This window comes from Pezoporus occidentalis, unplaced genomic scaffold (assembly GCF_034315485.1).
Source record: "Pezoporus occidentalis ecotype Australia unplaced genomic scaffold, CSIRO_AGI_Poc_V1 ctg163, whole genome shotgun sequence".
Lineage (NCBI taxonomy): Eukaryota > Metazoa > Chordata > Aves > Psittaciformes > Psittacidae > Pezoporus > Pezoporus occidentalis.
This window is the reverse complement of record NW_026913457.1, coordinates 1,388,001-1,401,230: the sequence shown is the minus strand read 5'-3', so window position 1 is coordinate 1,401,230 and position 13,230 is coordinate 1,388,001. Positions and strand designations below refer to the sequence as shown.

At 47.0% G+C, this 13,230-nt stretch overlaps 1 protein-coding gene and 1 long non-coding RNA gene across 3 annotated transcripts; one reads left to right on the top strand and one right to left on the bottom strand.

The window, feature by feature from the left end:
* Nucleotides 1–2,506: 2,506 nt before the first annotated feature.
* On the top strand, nt 2,507–5,502 carry POP4 (POP4 homolog, ribonuclease P/MRP subunit). Of its 2 annotated transcripts, XM_062613073.1 has the most exons (7): nt 2,507–2,557; nt 2,638–2,690; nt 3,018–3,241; nt 3,817–3,894; nt 4,107–4,168; nt 4,518–4,619; nt 5,122–5,502. In XM_062613073.1, exons 1-7 carry the CDS (start codon nt 2,551–2,553, stop codon nt 5,256–5,258), a joined length of 663 nt encoding a protein of 220 aa, XP_062469057.1. In that variant the 5' UTR covers nt 2,507–2,550; the 3' UTR covers nt 5,259–5,502. The 2 variants fall into 2 exon arrangements, with proteins under 2 accessions (XP_062469057.1, XP_062469058.1); XM_062613074.1 differs by lacking the exon at nt 2,638–2,690 and having other exon boundaries at nt 2,545–2,557.
* A 5,184-nt stretch (nt 5,503–10,686) lies between these two features.
* LOC134160756 (uncharacterized) lies at nt 10,687–12,682 on the bottom strand. Its single transcript, XR_009963668.1, has 2 exons — nt 12,599–12,682; nt 10,687–11,930 (listed from the first exon to the last, which is right to left on the bottom strand). It is a non-coding gene; the product is annotated as an uncharacterized LOC134160756 (long non-coding RNA).
* Nucleotides 12,683–13,230: the final 548 nt, after the last annotated feature.

Here is a 13,230-nt window from a genome sequence, read left to right as displayed (position 1 = left end):
CTATGAGGTCTTCACTCAGCCTTCTCTCCAGGCTGAACAGCCCCAACTTTCTCAGCCTATCTCCATACAGGAGGTGCTCCAGTCCCTGATTATCCTCGTGGCCTCCTCTGGACTTGTTCCAGCAGTTCCATGTCCTTTTTATGTTGAGGACACCAGAACTGCACACAATGCTCCAGGTGAGGTCTCACGAGAGCAGAGCAGAGGGGCAGGATCACCTCCTTCTACCTGCTGGTCACGCTTCTTTTGATGCAGCCCAGGTTACGGTTGCTTTCTGGGCTGTGAGCGCACACTGAAGCCGGCTCATGTTCATTTTCTCATCAACCAACACCTCCAAGTCCTTCTCCGCAGGGCTGCTCTGAATCTCTTCTCTGCCCAACCTGTAGCTGTGCCTGGGATTGCTCCGACCCAGGTGTAGGACCTTGCACTTGGCATGGTTAAACTTCATGAGGTTGGCATATAAATCCCTTCTGTATTTGGAGAACCATCATGTATGAGCAGGTGGCAGCATGGGTTGGGACTAGGCTGGCAAGGAAAAGGAATTGGCTGCTCTGGTTTAAAGGTACCTCTATGTTGTACAGTGAGCAAGACTTTGACTTACCCCAGAAGGAAAGAGGCAGTGAGGTATCAGAGGTAGTAAACTCCACAGCCAGCAGCATCTCCCTGATTTTTTGACCTTTGTTGCTAGAAACATAAGGACAGATTTTAAACAAAGATACAAATCAATACTCAAACAACAGACTTGTCTACTCCAACTGTATGCAACCCTACTGAAGTGGTAGGTGACTAGAGAAAATGAGGTGGCCTACGTTACAGAATATATGACTGGCAAGACTTTTAACAGAAGTAACTGGGTTATCTGGTGCTCAGCTTACTCTCCCAAGTCAGAGAATTTTTAGTATAAAAGAGATCAACAATAGATTTCAGTTTGTAAGACAATCTCTTTGACAGCTGAAAATTAATGTTAATTTTGCATCACAAACTCTACTGAAATAAACCTGTGACTTGAGTAATAATAGTAACGCTACTGTTTGGACATGTAACAAAAATTAAAGGTATTGAAAGTATCAAACTGACCCTATCTAGCTTAATCTAAATGGCTAATCTAACAACCTACATCGGCCACAGCTTCCCCCTTTGCAGAACCTCATGGCTGAGATAAGCAATGGCACTTCCCTGTTTTACATGTGGATTTTGGTCTCAGTGATGGTTTCCCTCTAAACCCGAGCTTAGCACAGCTTGTGATTTATGAGGGACACCGAGCTCCTGGGGACCCTGGTGCCAGCCGTTAAACAACCCAGAAACACGGCTGCTTGTGGGGGCTCCTCTTCCTGGGACACCTTAAACAGAGAAGCCTCTGAAATCTGAGGTTAAGGGTGGGATTTACTACCCGAACCAGCAGTAGAGATGGTACCAAGATGGTATTTATTCTGACATTCCATATACTACAAACTCTTTTAGCAAGCAGAATGTAAGAGTTTCCTTCCCACCCCCCGTTTTCTGGCTCCTTGTTCTAATAAAGTTTTGACATCCCTTCCCGTTTGTCCCATGCGACTGTCAGACACCAGGCAAGGCCAAGGGAGCAGCCGGGCTCACCATGCCCAGGGCCTCCCGTAGGGCCCACACAGCTCGCGAAGAGAGCCAAGGCTGGTGCGCTGTATGCCTGTGCGGGGCTGCGCTGTGAGCCGGGTCGGTTGTACCCGAGCTCAGCCGGTGCCGCAGCGTCCGAGCCGGGCAGCGGTTCCTCGCAGGCCCGCTCCAGGCTCATGCAGCTCCGCGGGGCCCGGGAGCTCGGCACCTCCGGGCCCTGCTGCGAGGCGCGTTCAGCGCACACAGCGCACACGGCGCACACAACGCACACGGCGCACACAACGCACACGGCGCACACGGCGCACACAACGCACACAACGCACACGGCGCACACAACGCACACAACGCACACGGCGCACAGAGCGCACACGGCGCACACAACGCACACGGCGCACAGAGCGCACACGGCGCACACAACGCACACGGCGCACACGGCGCACACAACGCACACGGCGCACACAACGCACACGGCGCACACAACGCACACGGCGCACACAACGCACACGGCGCACACAACGCACACGGCGCACACAACGCACACGGCGCACACAACGCACACGGCGCACACAACGCACACGGCGCACACAACGCACACGGCGCACAGAGCGCACACGACGCACACAACGCACACGACGCACACGGCGCACACGGCGCACACGGCGCACAGAGCGCACACGGCGCACACAACGCACACGGCGCACACAACGCACACGGCGCACACAACGCACACGGCGCACACAACGCACACGGCGCACAGAGCGCACACGACGCACACAACGCACACAACGCACACGGCGCACACGGCGCACACGACGCACCCGCCGCACCCGCCCGGTGCGGCTCCGCTCACCCCCGCCCCGCGGCCCGCCCCGCCCCACCCGCGGCCCTCCGAGCAGCCGCGCGTCGCCTTCGTCGCCGTCACCGTCACCACCCGCGCCGGAAGCGCCAGCCGCCGCCGCCGCGATGGAGGGTGAGTGCCGCTGGGGAGCGGGGCCGCGCGGAGGTGGGGAGCGGGGCCGCCCCTGACGCGCTGTCCCGCTCCGCCTGCAGTGCAGCTGTACCGACGCCTGCCGCCCCAGGAGACCAAGGATCTGCGCCTCCAGGTACCCCCGGCCGGACGCCCGGCGAGGTGTCCGGGAGCGGCGCGGGCTCTGCTCTTCGTGCACGCCGCCGTATAAAAACCCTGCTGGGAACCGGAGGTACCGGTTGTCCCCGCTGGGGGCCACGCAGCCGTTCCCCTCCCAGACGCGTTAGTGACAGTGGCGTCGGGTAACGCGGCTGGTGTGAGCTGAGGTGCACGAGGGTGCCGCATGTGAGCGTTCTCGGGTAACTGTTACTGTGCGTGGCACCGCGATAGAACCGGTCAGCAGCAAGTCAGTAACATTCAATTAACATTTCGTATTTTAAAGTATCTTTTAAAATACCTTTAGCCTCAGAGCTCAGAAGAGGCCAAAGCATTTGTAAACGCCTTCCTGAAGCTTAGCATGCCAAAAAAGAAAGACCAAGCTATCCAGGACATGCTCACTCGGAAAGCCGTGGTTCTTGAGCATTATGCCAAGAAAAAGACGAAGCAAAAGGGGAAGAAAACCAAAGGTTTTACTGCCAAACAGAGGCGAGAAATGCATCTTTTTGAAATTGAACCCAAGCAGCAAAGGTAAGAGCTGAACTATTTTCTTCGTGTAATAGTACATCAGTTGTATGTAAAAGCAGCGGCACACACAAGTGAGTACGAGCCCTTCAGTATGTACAGTCAGTGTGACTTCTGTCCTGTCTCTGAAGCTGGTAAATTAATTCTCCACCTGGTCTCTCTCCTTTTACGTACCCAGCTATGAGATCAGACCCAAATACAATCACCCCTGATTTCAGGTTTTCATTAGAGTGCCTGTGACCAGAGAGCCAAAGCTCTGCAGTAAGGTTCCTCAAACCACTGGCTAAAGCCCCAGCTGTTGTTAATGACAAATGGGGAAAGAACTGAGGAGCAATTTCAAACCTTAGATACAGCCTAATCCTCTAAAACACATCACCATTTTGGGTTGACAGCAAAGAGCATGGTTTGTGCTTTTTTATAAAGCAACTGTGGTGTTCAGAGCAGGCTATGAAAACAGATTACAAAACTTAACAAATGGTAGTCTTAAATCTGTTGTAAATATGGATTATTTCAGTAACAAGCCAAGAGAGGTTTTGATCATTAAGTTCATGTGTAATACTTTTTTGTGTCTTTTACTACAGGTATGCCATCTTTCTACCACTACATCAACTCTGGAAACAGTATATCAGAGACCTGTGCCATGGCCTTAGACCAGAATCGTAAGTTGAAGTATTTGTGGGTGGGCATGTTTGGGTCTCAGCAGACATTTCCAGGTTTACTGAACTACTGCTTGAAACATCACAGTTACTTGATAAGGTTATGTACTGTTTCTGTGAGGTTTACAAAACATGACTGTGACTACTAAAATCATGCTCAAAGCTAACTTTCCATATAACTTTCCCTCTTCTCTGATCCAACCCTCTTCTTCAAGGCAACCGTATATTGTGCAGGCCAAACTGCTCAAAGCTGATCTCCATGGAGCAATCATTACAGGTATTCCATTTGGTCTCTTTTACAAAATCATCTGGAGTTGATGAGTAGACACTCCTGTGTTTCAGATGCTTATTTTTAAATTTGTTCAGTGTCATCTACTCTAGAATCACATAGTTGAAATTCCCTGTGGAGGGATTCTTTCTCTACTTAGCAATGCTAATTACTTTTCAACTGCTCTTGAAAACCATGTTGTTAGCTGCAAACATTAACTGCAAATTTTACTACTGCTTACAGTAAAACAGCATTATTTCAGAATATTGTTAACCAGTTCTTAAAATCAGGGGTGGAAGAGAAAATAACGTGTCTGCATCTGAAATTTTCAAATACCTACATATTTCTGTTCTTTCAGTTGCAAAATCAAAATGCCCCTCTTATGTGGGGATAACGGGAATCGTTCTACAGGAATTTAAACGTGTGTTCAAAATTATCACCAAAGAGGACAAATTAAAAGGTACGTAAGATTTTTTTTTAGTGCTTTTCACAATTTGAATAGTCAGAACTTTTTTAAACCCACTATTCCTCTTACACCTCTGAGTGCATTGTTTTGTATCAGTGTGTTTAGCTTTTTCCATAGAGTCCCAGAGGTCAATGTCTTTGACCACGCAACAACCCAAAAGCTTACAAAAAATATCTCAGAATTGAGCGGTTCTTAAAAAGGTATTTTCGGTGAACACAACATGGTCATGCACAGGGCTCATTCATCTGCTTCACATTAGATATTCCTTGCAACACTGCATGCTCCTGAAAGAGGACTAACTTTACTAATTCCAGTTTAAAAACTTAGAGGGTTTGGTTATTTTTTTCTTTTCTTGCTAAAGCATGAACTCCTTGAAATGGGGCACACCTCAAGTCTGTGAACAATGTGAATAATATCCCTGGGTACTTCTGTTTATTTTCATAACAGGGATTTACATTAGTCTACTCTTGTTAATTTCTTTCCTTTTACTTTTCAGTTGTTCCCAAATTTAACAATGTATTTAGTTTTGAGATTGATGGATTCATTTCCTACATCTATGGAAACAAGTTCCAGCTTAGAGCAAGTGAGCGATCTGCAAAAAAATTCAAGTTCAGAGGATCTATTGACCTCTGACTTCATGGAAAATCAAAAGTATTACTGCAAAGGTCTCCTGGTTTCCTGCAGTTTAAAGACCAGGTTTTCTGGCAGACTGAAAACGGAATGGCTATGTGAAGTATTTCTAAAGCATTTCTGCTTAATGAAGAATGACTAGTGTTGGTTGTCTTTAAACCAGTCTCTCAGACTTTTGGAATTCGAATGGTTTATTATTTGTATATAACATTCTGCCTTTTATTAAACTTTTATGATTAGTGTCAAATACCTGTGTTTCAATTTATAATCATAAATTTGCACAATGAAAACTGTATCTTGTAACTGATGAATGTTATTGCTTTCTGTGTAAACTGGACTTTTATCTACCTGTTAAATACTTACAGTGCAACTGCAGGTGCTGACAGCTCTCACAGTCATTGCTCCTGGGCCATCTTTAACATAGAAGCATAGAATAGTTAGAGTTGGAAAGGACCTTAAGATCATCCAGCTCCAACCCCCCTGCCATGGCCAGGGACATCTCACACTAAACCATCTCACCCAAGGCTCTGTCCAGCCTGGCCTTGAACACTGCCAGGGATGGAGCATTCTCAACTTCCCTGGGCAACCCATTCCAGTGCCTCACCACCCTTGCAGTAAAGAACTTTCTCCTTATATCCAATCTAAACTTCCCCTGTTTAAGTTTTAACCCGTTTCCCCTTGTCCTATCACTACAGTCCCTAATGAAGAGTCCCTCCCCAGCATCCCTATAGGCCCCCTTCAGATACTGGAAGGCTGCTATGAGGTCTCCACGCAGCCTTCTCTTCTCCAGGCTGAACAACCCCAACTTTCTCAGCCTTTCTTCATACGGGAGGTGCTCCAGTCCCCTGATCATCCTCGTGGCCTCCTCTGGACTTGTTCCAACAGTTCCATGTCCTTTTTATGTTGAGGACACCAGAACTGCACACAATGCTCCAGGTGAGGTCTCACAAGAGCAGAGTAGAGGGGCAGGATCACCTCCTTCAACCTGCTGGTCACGCTCCTTTTGATGCAGCCCAGGATACGGTTGCTTTCTGGGCTGTGAGCGCACACTGAAGCCGGCTCATGTTCATTTTCTCATCAACCAACACCCCCAAGTCCTTCTCCTTGGGCTGCTCTGAATCTCTTCTCTGCCCAACCTGTAGCTGTGCCTGGGGTGGCCCTGACCCAGGGGTAGGACCTTGCACTTGGCATGGTTAAACTTCATAAGGTTGGCATCAGCCCACCTCACAACATCTTTGCCTGGTATAAGTATGTGCAAGTAGGTTCTTTCAACTGATAGGTTTCACCTTGAATTTCTCCTTTGTGGTTAATATTGCTACAGATAATACAAGCAAGCATGCAGAGACATGTTTTCTAAGTAATAAAATGTTCTGGTCACCTTATTATTCCTGCTGCAGTTACTCATACTCTTCCACTGAATACCACTGGATGGCTAATTCCCAGCTCTGGTATTTACAATCCTCTCTCAGCACACACTACAGTTTCCCTAATTAATCTCCCTTTGCCTCAACCAAGGGAGGCCTTACCTTAAGTAATCAAAGTACAAGGCTTCAACAGTCCACAGCCTCTCCTTTTGGGCTCCAACAGATCCATCTTCTTCAGCCTACACATCATATGATGTTGCAGCAGCATCTGCAGGACAGAAGATCCCTAACAGCCAGTAGCAGCTATAACAGCCCAGTCTCCTGCAACCACCAGAGATTACGCAAATGCCCAACTGGCCTCTAAGAACACCCAAACTCCAAATGATATGGAAAATACTTCAGTAAAGACTAACCCCTATCAGCTGTGCCTCCCACCCCAGATGTACTGCCTCCGCACCCAGAGTGAGCTCCTTAACATGCAAAGCCTCCCTGAGTAAAGCACATTACAGAACAAATACCCATCCCCATTCATTCTGTTAGATAAAAACTGGATTGACAGAGCTTACAACATTCACCAAACCATGGTCCTACATACTGCGTCAGATTATTTGTTGACAATGGACAATTCCATGGAATTTCACAGAGGTTTGACTCATCTTTGTCTCACGCTCCCCTTCTTTAATTCTGTCATTCCTATGGTAACTAACTCCAGTTCTGAGTCACCCTTCCCCACAGCCTGTGATGAAAATGTATGCTTCTGGTAAGGCAGTGTCCTGGGCTCAGCAGTAGCAGTCATTTTTCTCCTTCTTAGTAGCTGGTGCAGTGCTGTGCTTTTGACTTTCAGCCTGGGAACAGCGCTGATAACACCGATGCTTTTAGTTGTTGCTCAGTAATGTTTACCCTGACCAAGGACTTTGTGAGCCTCATGCTCTGCCAGGGAGATGGGGAAGCTGGGAGGAAGCAGAGACAGGACACCTGACCCAAACTGACCAAAGAGGTATTCCATACCACAGCATGTCATGCCCAGTATATAAACTGGGGGCAGTTACCCGGAAAGGCTAGATCACTCCTCAGGTCAGGCTGGGTATCGGTCGGCTGGTGGTGAGCAGTTATATTCTCTTCCCTTGTTATTTCCCTTATCATTATTATTATTGGTGGTAGCAGCAGTGGTTTGTGTCATACCTTAGTTACTGGACAGTTCTTATCTCAACCTGTGGGAGTTACATTCTTTCCATTCTCCTCCCCATCCCTCTGGGAGCAGGGGGAGGAAGAAGGGGCACAGGGGGAGTAAGCTGCTCTGTGGTTCTGAGTTACCAGCTGGGCTTAAACCACGACCCTAATCTTAAAATATACAAAAATATATAATAAGATAGAACAAAAACTATAATATTCATATAATAGTTTCTGGGAAGTATGATATTACCAGAAATGCCAAAGGACTTCAGCTTGACCTCACACATTTTAAAACAATAACCAAAATGGAATATAAATGCCGAAGTCCTCATATGCTTGTTAAAGGCAAAAGTTAAAACTTCAAAACCAAAACCTCCAGCATGACTGCACCCACTGGTCTGTCAGCCATGTGGCTCCAGAGCCCCATGACTGGGACAGAAGGTTTAGAAACATGCTTCTTGTGTATCTGACTCCAACAGCCAGGATAGACCTCTAACTACCAACTCCTTGGCCGCCCTCTAGTGTACATACAGTATCTGCCCCAAAACGACTCCACTTAACAGCACCGTTGTTCTGGGAGGGGAGGAAAAATAGGTTTATGCACTTCTTGTAAATGTTAAAATAACCCCATAAATCTGAATTATTTCTCAGAAAGAAATTGCCTGCAACGCTCTGCTCTGCATATTCTTCCTCTAAAAGTTTATTTCAAAATTACAGGCTCAGAAATGTTCAGCTGAATAGTTAGTTCTTCAGTGGCTGAGGTGCTCACAGAAGAATTTAAATTATGTAATAGCTATTGAACACCCCATTGTATGGCTGCCTAATTAATGTGAATGGTAGTTATGTCTCAGTCACAGAGGATTATTTTACACGGAGGAAAATCTACTCATTGCCACAGTAGCCATTTCAATAGTTTTTACAGGAGCAGTTGCATCATGGATTCATCGAGTAGAATGCAACTAGCCATCCTAAATAATGAAGATTGAAAGTTTTACAGTCCCAATAAAGAATCCTGCAGGTTTTTTATTTCAAAAATTAGAGTCTGATTGCAAGTGTATGATAATAAGAGGGAAAAGAGCACTGGCACATGGAATCCGCCTGCAGCCCAGGCTCCTGGGGAGCCTCCACTTATTTCATGCAGAAGTATAGAAGAATAAGGACAGAAAAGAAAGAAAATAAGATCTTTAGTTTCCAAGCCTCTCCCTGTGGCAACATTTCAGTGGATACGGACATACTGGCTTGTACCTATTACACGCAGAAGGCTGACACTACTGAAACAGCTGCATACAGCTGATCAGATACACAGAAATACTCTAAAATACTGTGAAGAGCCCAGCCCCATTTGATGATGGGACACATAAGCCAGCCTTGCAAACTTCTCTCACAGCTGTAGCCTATTACAGAAACTCTTTTTTGTGAGGCAATCATCAAGGTACTTGACATTTCTGTTATGAGGCCCTATTTGCAAGGTTATATATCAGAGATTATAACAGCTATAAAAAATTCAAATGAGATTTAAAACTTCACATTAACATTCTTTAAGCAAATCTTTGCAGAAGAAGATGAAATTACGCTTTTTCTGCTTGTTATTTTAGGTCCCTATTGTTACATAATTCTCAATCTAGATCCTTATACACTCCACATCACAGTATCAAGTAACCTCTTTTCTCAGCTGCATTTTCAGAATGGCAGTTCGGAGCTAGGATAACTTATTTGACATTTGTTTCTCAAAAAAATAAATTTCCAAGAAGGGGTTTTAAATGTTTAAGATATTTAGAAAACCTAAGGCTTACCCACAGAACAGTAACATCTTCTGGTTTTGAACAATGACTTTTTTTAAAAAACAAAATTAGTTATTAATGAGAACAGATTGAGTAATCAAGTTCAATTAAGCATGTGCAGTATGTACTATAACAACATTCACTGTGTGGTGACGTAATAAAGCAGGTTTATTTTCTTTAGACTTCTGGAAGTCTACCTCAGAAAACCATTCATTCCTACTTCTAGCCAGGCAGCACTTCCATGAAGATGTATCATGAATTTTAGCTACACTGTTGGGAAGGGGAAAACAAAATCCTACAGCTATTATCAGGAGACAGTATTAGCACCTACGTGGACATCAAGTTTTGCTGGTACAGTCCACGCTCTGATCAAGCATTGGTTTTGTATAGGAAGCCAAGCCACTCTGGGGACTACACACATCAGAGAATATTTCAAAGGACAGTTTTCTTCCCATGCAGCAGAATGGTGTGTAGCTTCAGGAAAACTACACTAGTAACTTGTGTGTTGTACCTGAGGGTCAGGTATTTTAATTTATTGTTGCTGCTGCTGGTTTAGTTGCAGCTAACATAAATCTCTAACAGAAATCACCTCACCTCCTCCTATGCCCAGAGCAATGCATTTTGCTTTGGTACCAGAAGATGGAGCCATATGCTCACAGTTTTAAAGTGATACCCCCCGCCCCCGTTCTCACAGAAGAACCACCCGTGAAGTAGACAGTGTCTACAAACTGCTCCCTTACCTTACACGAACTTGTCTTTCTACTGTGTCTGTGTACTGCTGATCTGATGCATGCCTTACCCTACGTCAGCTGCCTTTCTCAGATGTTTCCATTCCAACTGAATTTTCCTTACTGCAGCAGATTTTCCTAATTGCCTACTATGTTAAAATGCAATCAAGAAACAGAACCAAACTAAGCCATGCACTTCCAACTGCTAAAATTCTACACTTTACATATCCTTCATTAAAGGATTGATATCAGGAAAGCAAGTGCCCGGAAAACAAAGGGTTAAAATACTTTTAACTTAACTTAGGTCTAAGATAGAGAACAATGTTTATGTTGGAAGTCTGTGGTGTAATAACAGAATTTAGTAGTCTTACTAACGTGAGTGACCATCCTTCTAATGAGTGAATTATTTCTTACCATACTTCTAATTATCAGTTACTTTGGAGACAGCGACTCCCAAATATCTGCTAGCTTAGGATACTGCTTGTCTGCCCATCCTGTTTTGCTTGCAATAAATTTTGTACGAAGGTCACATTGTCCTAAATCTTTGCCAGCTATCAGAAACTTACACATATGGCTGGTTCCAGCTGGTTTTGTGATTCCTGGAGCATCCAACTGTGCCAAAGGTGGAAAGTGCACCACGAGGAAGATTGCTTACTTCATCTTGAAGACCCCTGTGCACAATCATCAGAGGGCAGTGCGCAAACACCAAAAGGGAAGAGACTTATAATAACGAGTACCTAAACTAATTGTCATATCCCCACTGCTCTCTCAGAACCTAATGAATATGCATGTTTGTGTGTAATAAATATCTGCTTGCTTAACTCCTCAGTGTGCAAGTTAGGAGGAGCGATCCTCCTTGCACCTGGCGCCGTAATAAACATACCTGCTTTGTAACTCTGAGTTGTAGAGTCTGATTCCATGCTTCAGGATATAGTCTTAAAGGAAGTCATATATGTCCCAGAACCATCAACTTCAGACTCTTAATTCTCATATTGTTAACAGGTCAGATAAATGCAGATAAATCATGTTTAGTGCGTACTAAAGCTTAAAAATACGCGCACAGATGAGAGAATAGGCTAAGCTTATACTTTGCAAACCTTCAGTGTCTCTGTTTAAACAGAACAGCAATAGCAAGAAAAGAGTTCAGATGAAGAACATGCACAGAATGATGTTATTCTGGAAGGAAAGCTAAGCTCACAAGATGCAGTCCTCTCTTCACAGCATGCTACAAAATGCTTTCAGCAGCTTTTCTTAGACACACCTCTTTTTTTCCACTTTAATTTCATGCATGCTTCCTTTAATACTATACCACTCTGCATATAATACCTGCACCTTCCCACAGTTCTGGCATTTCGTATTCTTACCCCACATCTTTCTCACCTTCCCCTTTCATGTTGTGACTAGAACCTGCTCCCACTACTGGGGAACACAGAAATAGTGGTATGGCAGCGTGCCAATCCTACTGCTGCTTTGTCAGTGTGTACTTACCCATCCTGCTCCTCAAAGAACAAACTTCTAAACTTCCTCCATGTATGTCCCTGTATTGGGCTCTTCTTGGGTGCAACCTGGAGACTCACAGTGACCAACCCACTTGGTCAATCCATGCAGAAAATGAATGTGAGGTTCATGCTGTTACGGATGAAAGCAAGCACATATTAATGGCACAGCCTGAAAAAACTGACAGCAGGCAACATGGCACATGGCAGTATTGCTCCAAGAGGCAGGGGAAGGGCCACCAGTGTGGGATCGAGGTGGTTCTGCACTCCTGGCAGCAGCAGCTTCCTAGGCCCAGCACCAGAAGTTCAGCAGTTCACACTGCACGGCCCCATGTGTCCTCCTGACGCCCACCACACTCTGCACATTCTCTGCTTGACCCCACAGGCATCAACTGGTGTAGCTGGTTTGCCAATGGTTTTAAGTTCCAGGTCTCACCATGTCCCCTGCTCACAGGGTACTCTTCTCATGCACACTGAGGACATCATGTAAAGAACGTTTCAGTGACAAAATGCCCTATTTTACAGTTAGGAAGGGGGATTCCTCTCTCCCACTGCACATTTCACCACTGTTGTTCACTGAAAATTAAGAAGGAACAGCAAAATACACGATGCCTTCACAGCACTGAGACCCACAGACAACTACTGAGCACTCACACCAGCATGCAGCCTTCCACAGTGCTAACCACACGCCTTTTACTGAGGAGCACACACCCCATTCCTTCCTTCTCCTAGGACCGAACCCAGAGCAAACATTTGTTGCATATTTACACAAAGCATTTCAGTTTAGCCTCTGCTGTTTACCTGCTTGGCCTCCACTGCCTGTTCAGCCCCACCTGAGGGCACGCGCAGCACCGCGCCTCCGCTATCACAGACCAGACCCGCGGCTCAGCCAGGCCCCGCCGGCTGCGCGTTGCCACCGGAGCTCGGGGCTCCTTCGCGCCGGCGACACGCGGCAGGGACCCCCCGAAGGGGCTGCCCCGGAGCGTCCCGGGGTGCCGGCCGAGGAGAGGCGGCCGGACCGGCCTCAGGGCCCGCTAGCAAACGCTGCCCCGGGGAACGGCCACCGGGTCCCGGCTGCCGGCGCCACAACCACCGCCCGCTCCCTCAGCTCGACAGCAGCGGGGAGGCGGCGCTGGGGCGCCCCCTGCCGGCGCCGCGCCCGTCCTGTCCGGTCCCTTCCGGTGCGTGCCCCAAAGCGGCGCGCTGGGCCGGGCCGGGCCGGGCCGCAGCCGGCGCTCGGGAACCGGGCGCGTTCCGACACTGCGGGTGCAAACCCGGAGCTGCTCTGCCAGCACCGGCGGCTGCCGTTGGCGTTCGCCGCTCGTCGGTATCGCAGGCGGACGTTTGCTGGTTTACGTCTGTTGTTACCTGGTGTTAAACCAACCAACCGCCCCGAAGCGGGCCTGCGAACTGCGCCCCACGAAGCTCGCTGC

What these genes read in the sequence shown, in the direction of transcription:
- POP4 (XM_062613073.1), top strand. An exon ending in CCATGGAGCAATCATTACAG is followed by an intron (nt 4,169 to 4,517) that starts GTATTCCATTTG and finishes CTGTTCTTTCAG; the next exon opens with TTGCAAAATCAAAATGCCCC. An exon ending in CAAAGAGGACAAATTAAAAG is followed by an intron (nt 4,620 to 5,121) that starts GTACGTAAGATT and finishes TTTACTTTTCAG; the next exon opens with TTGTTCCCAAATTTAACAAT.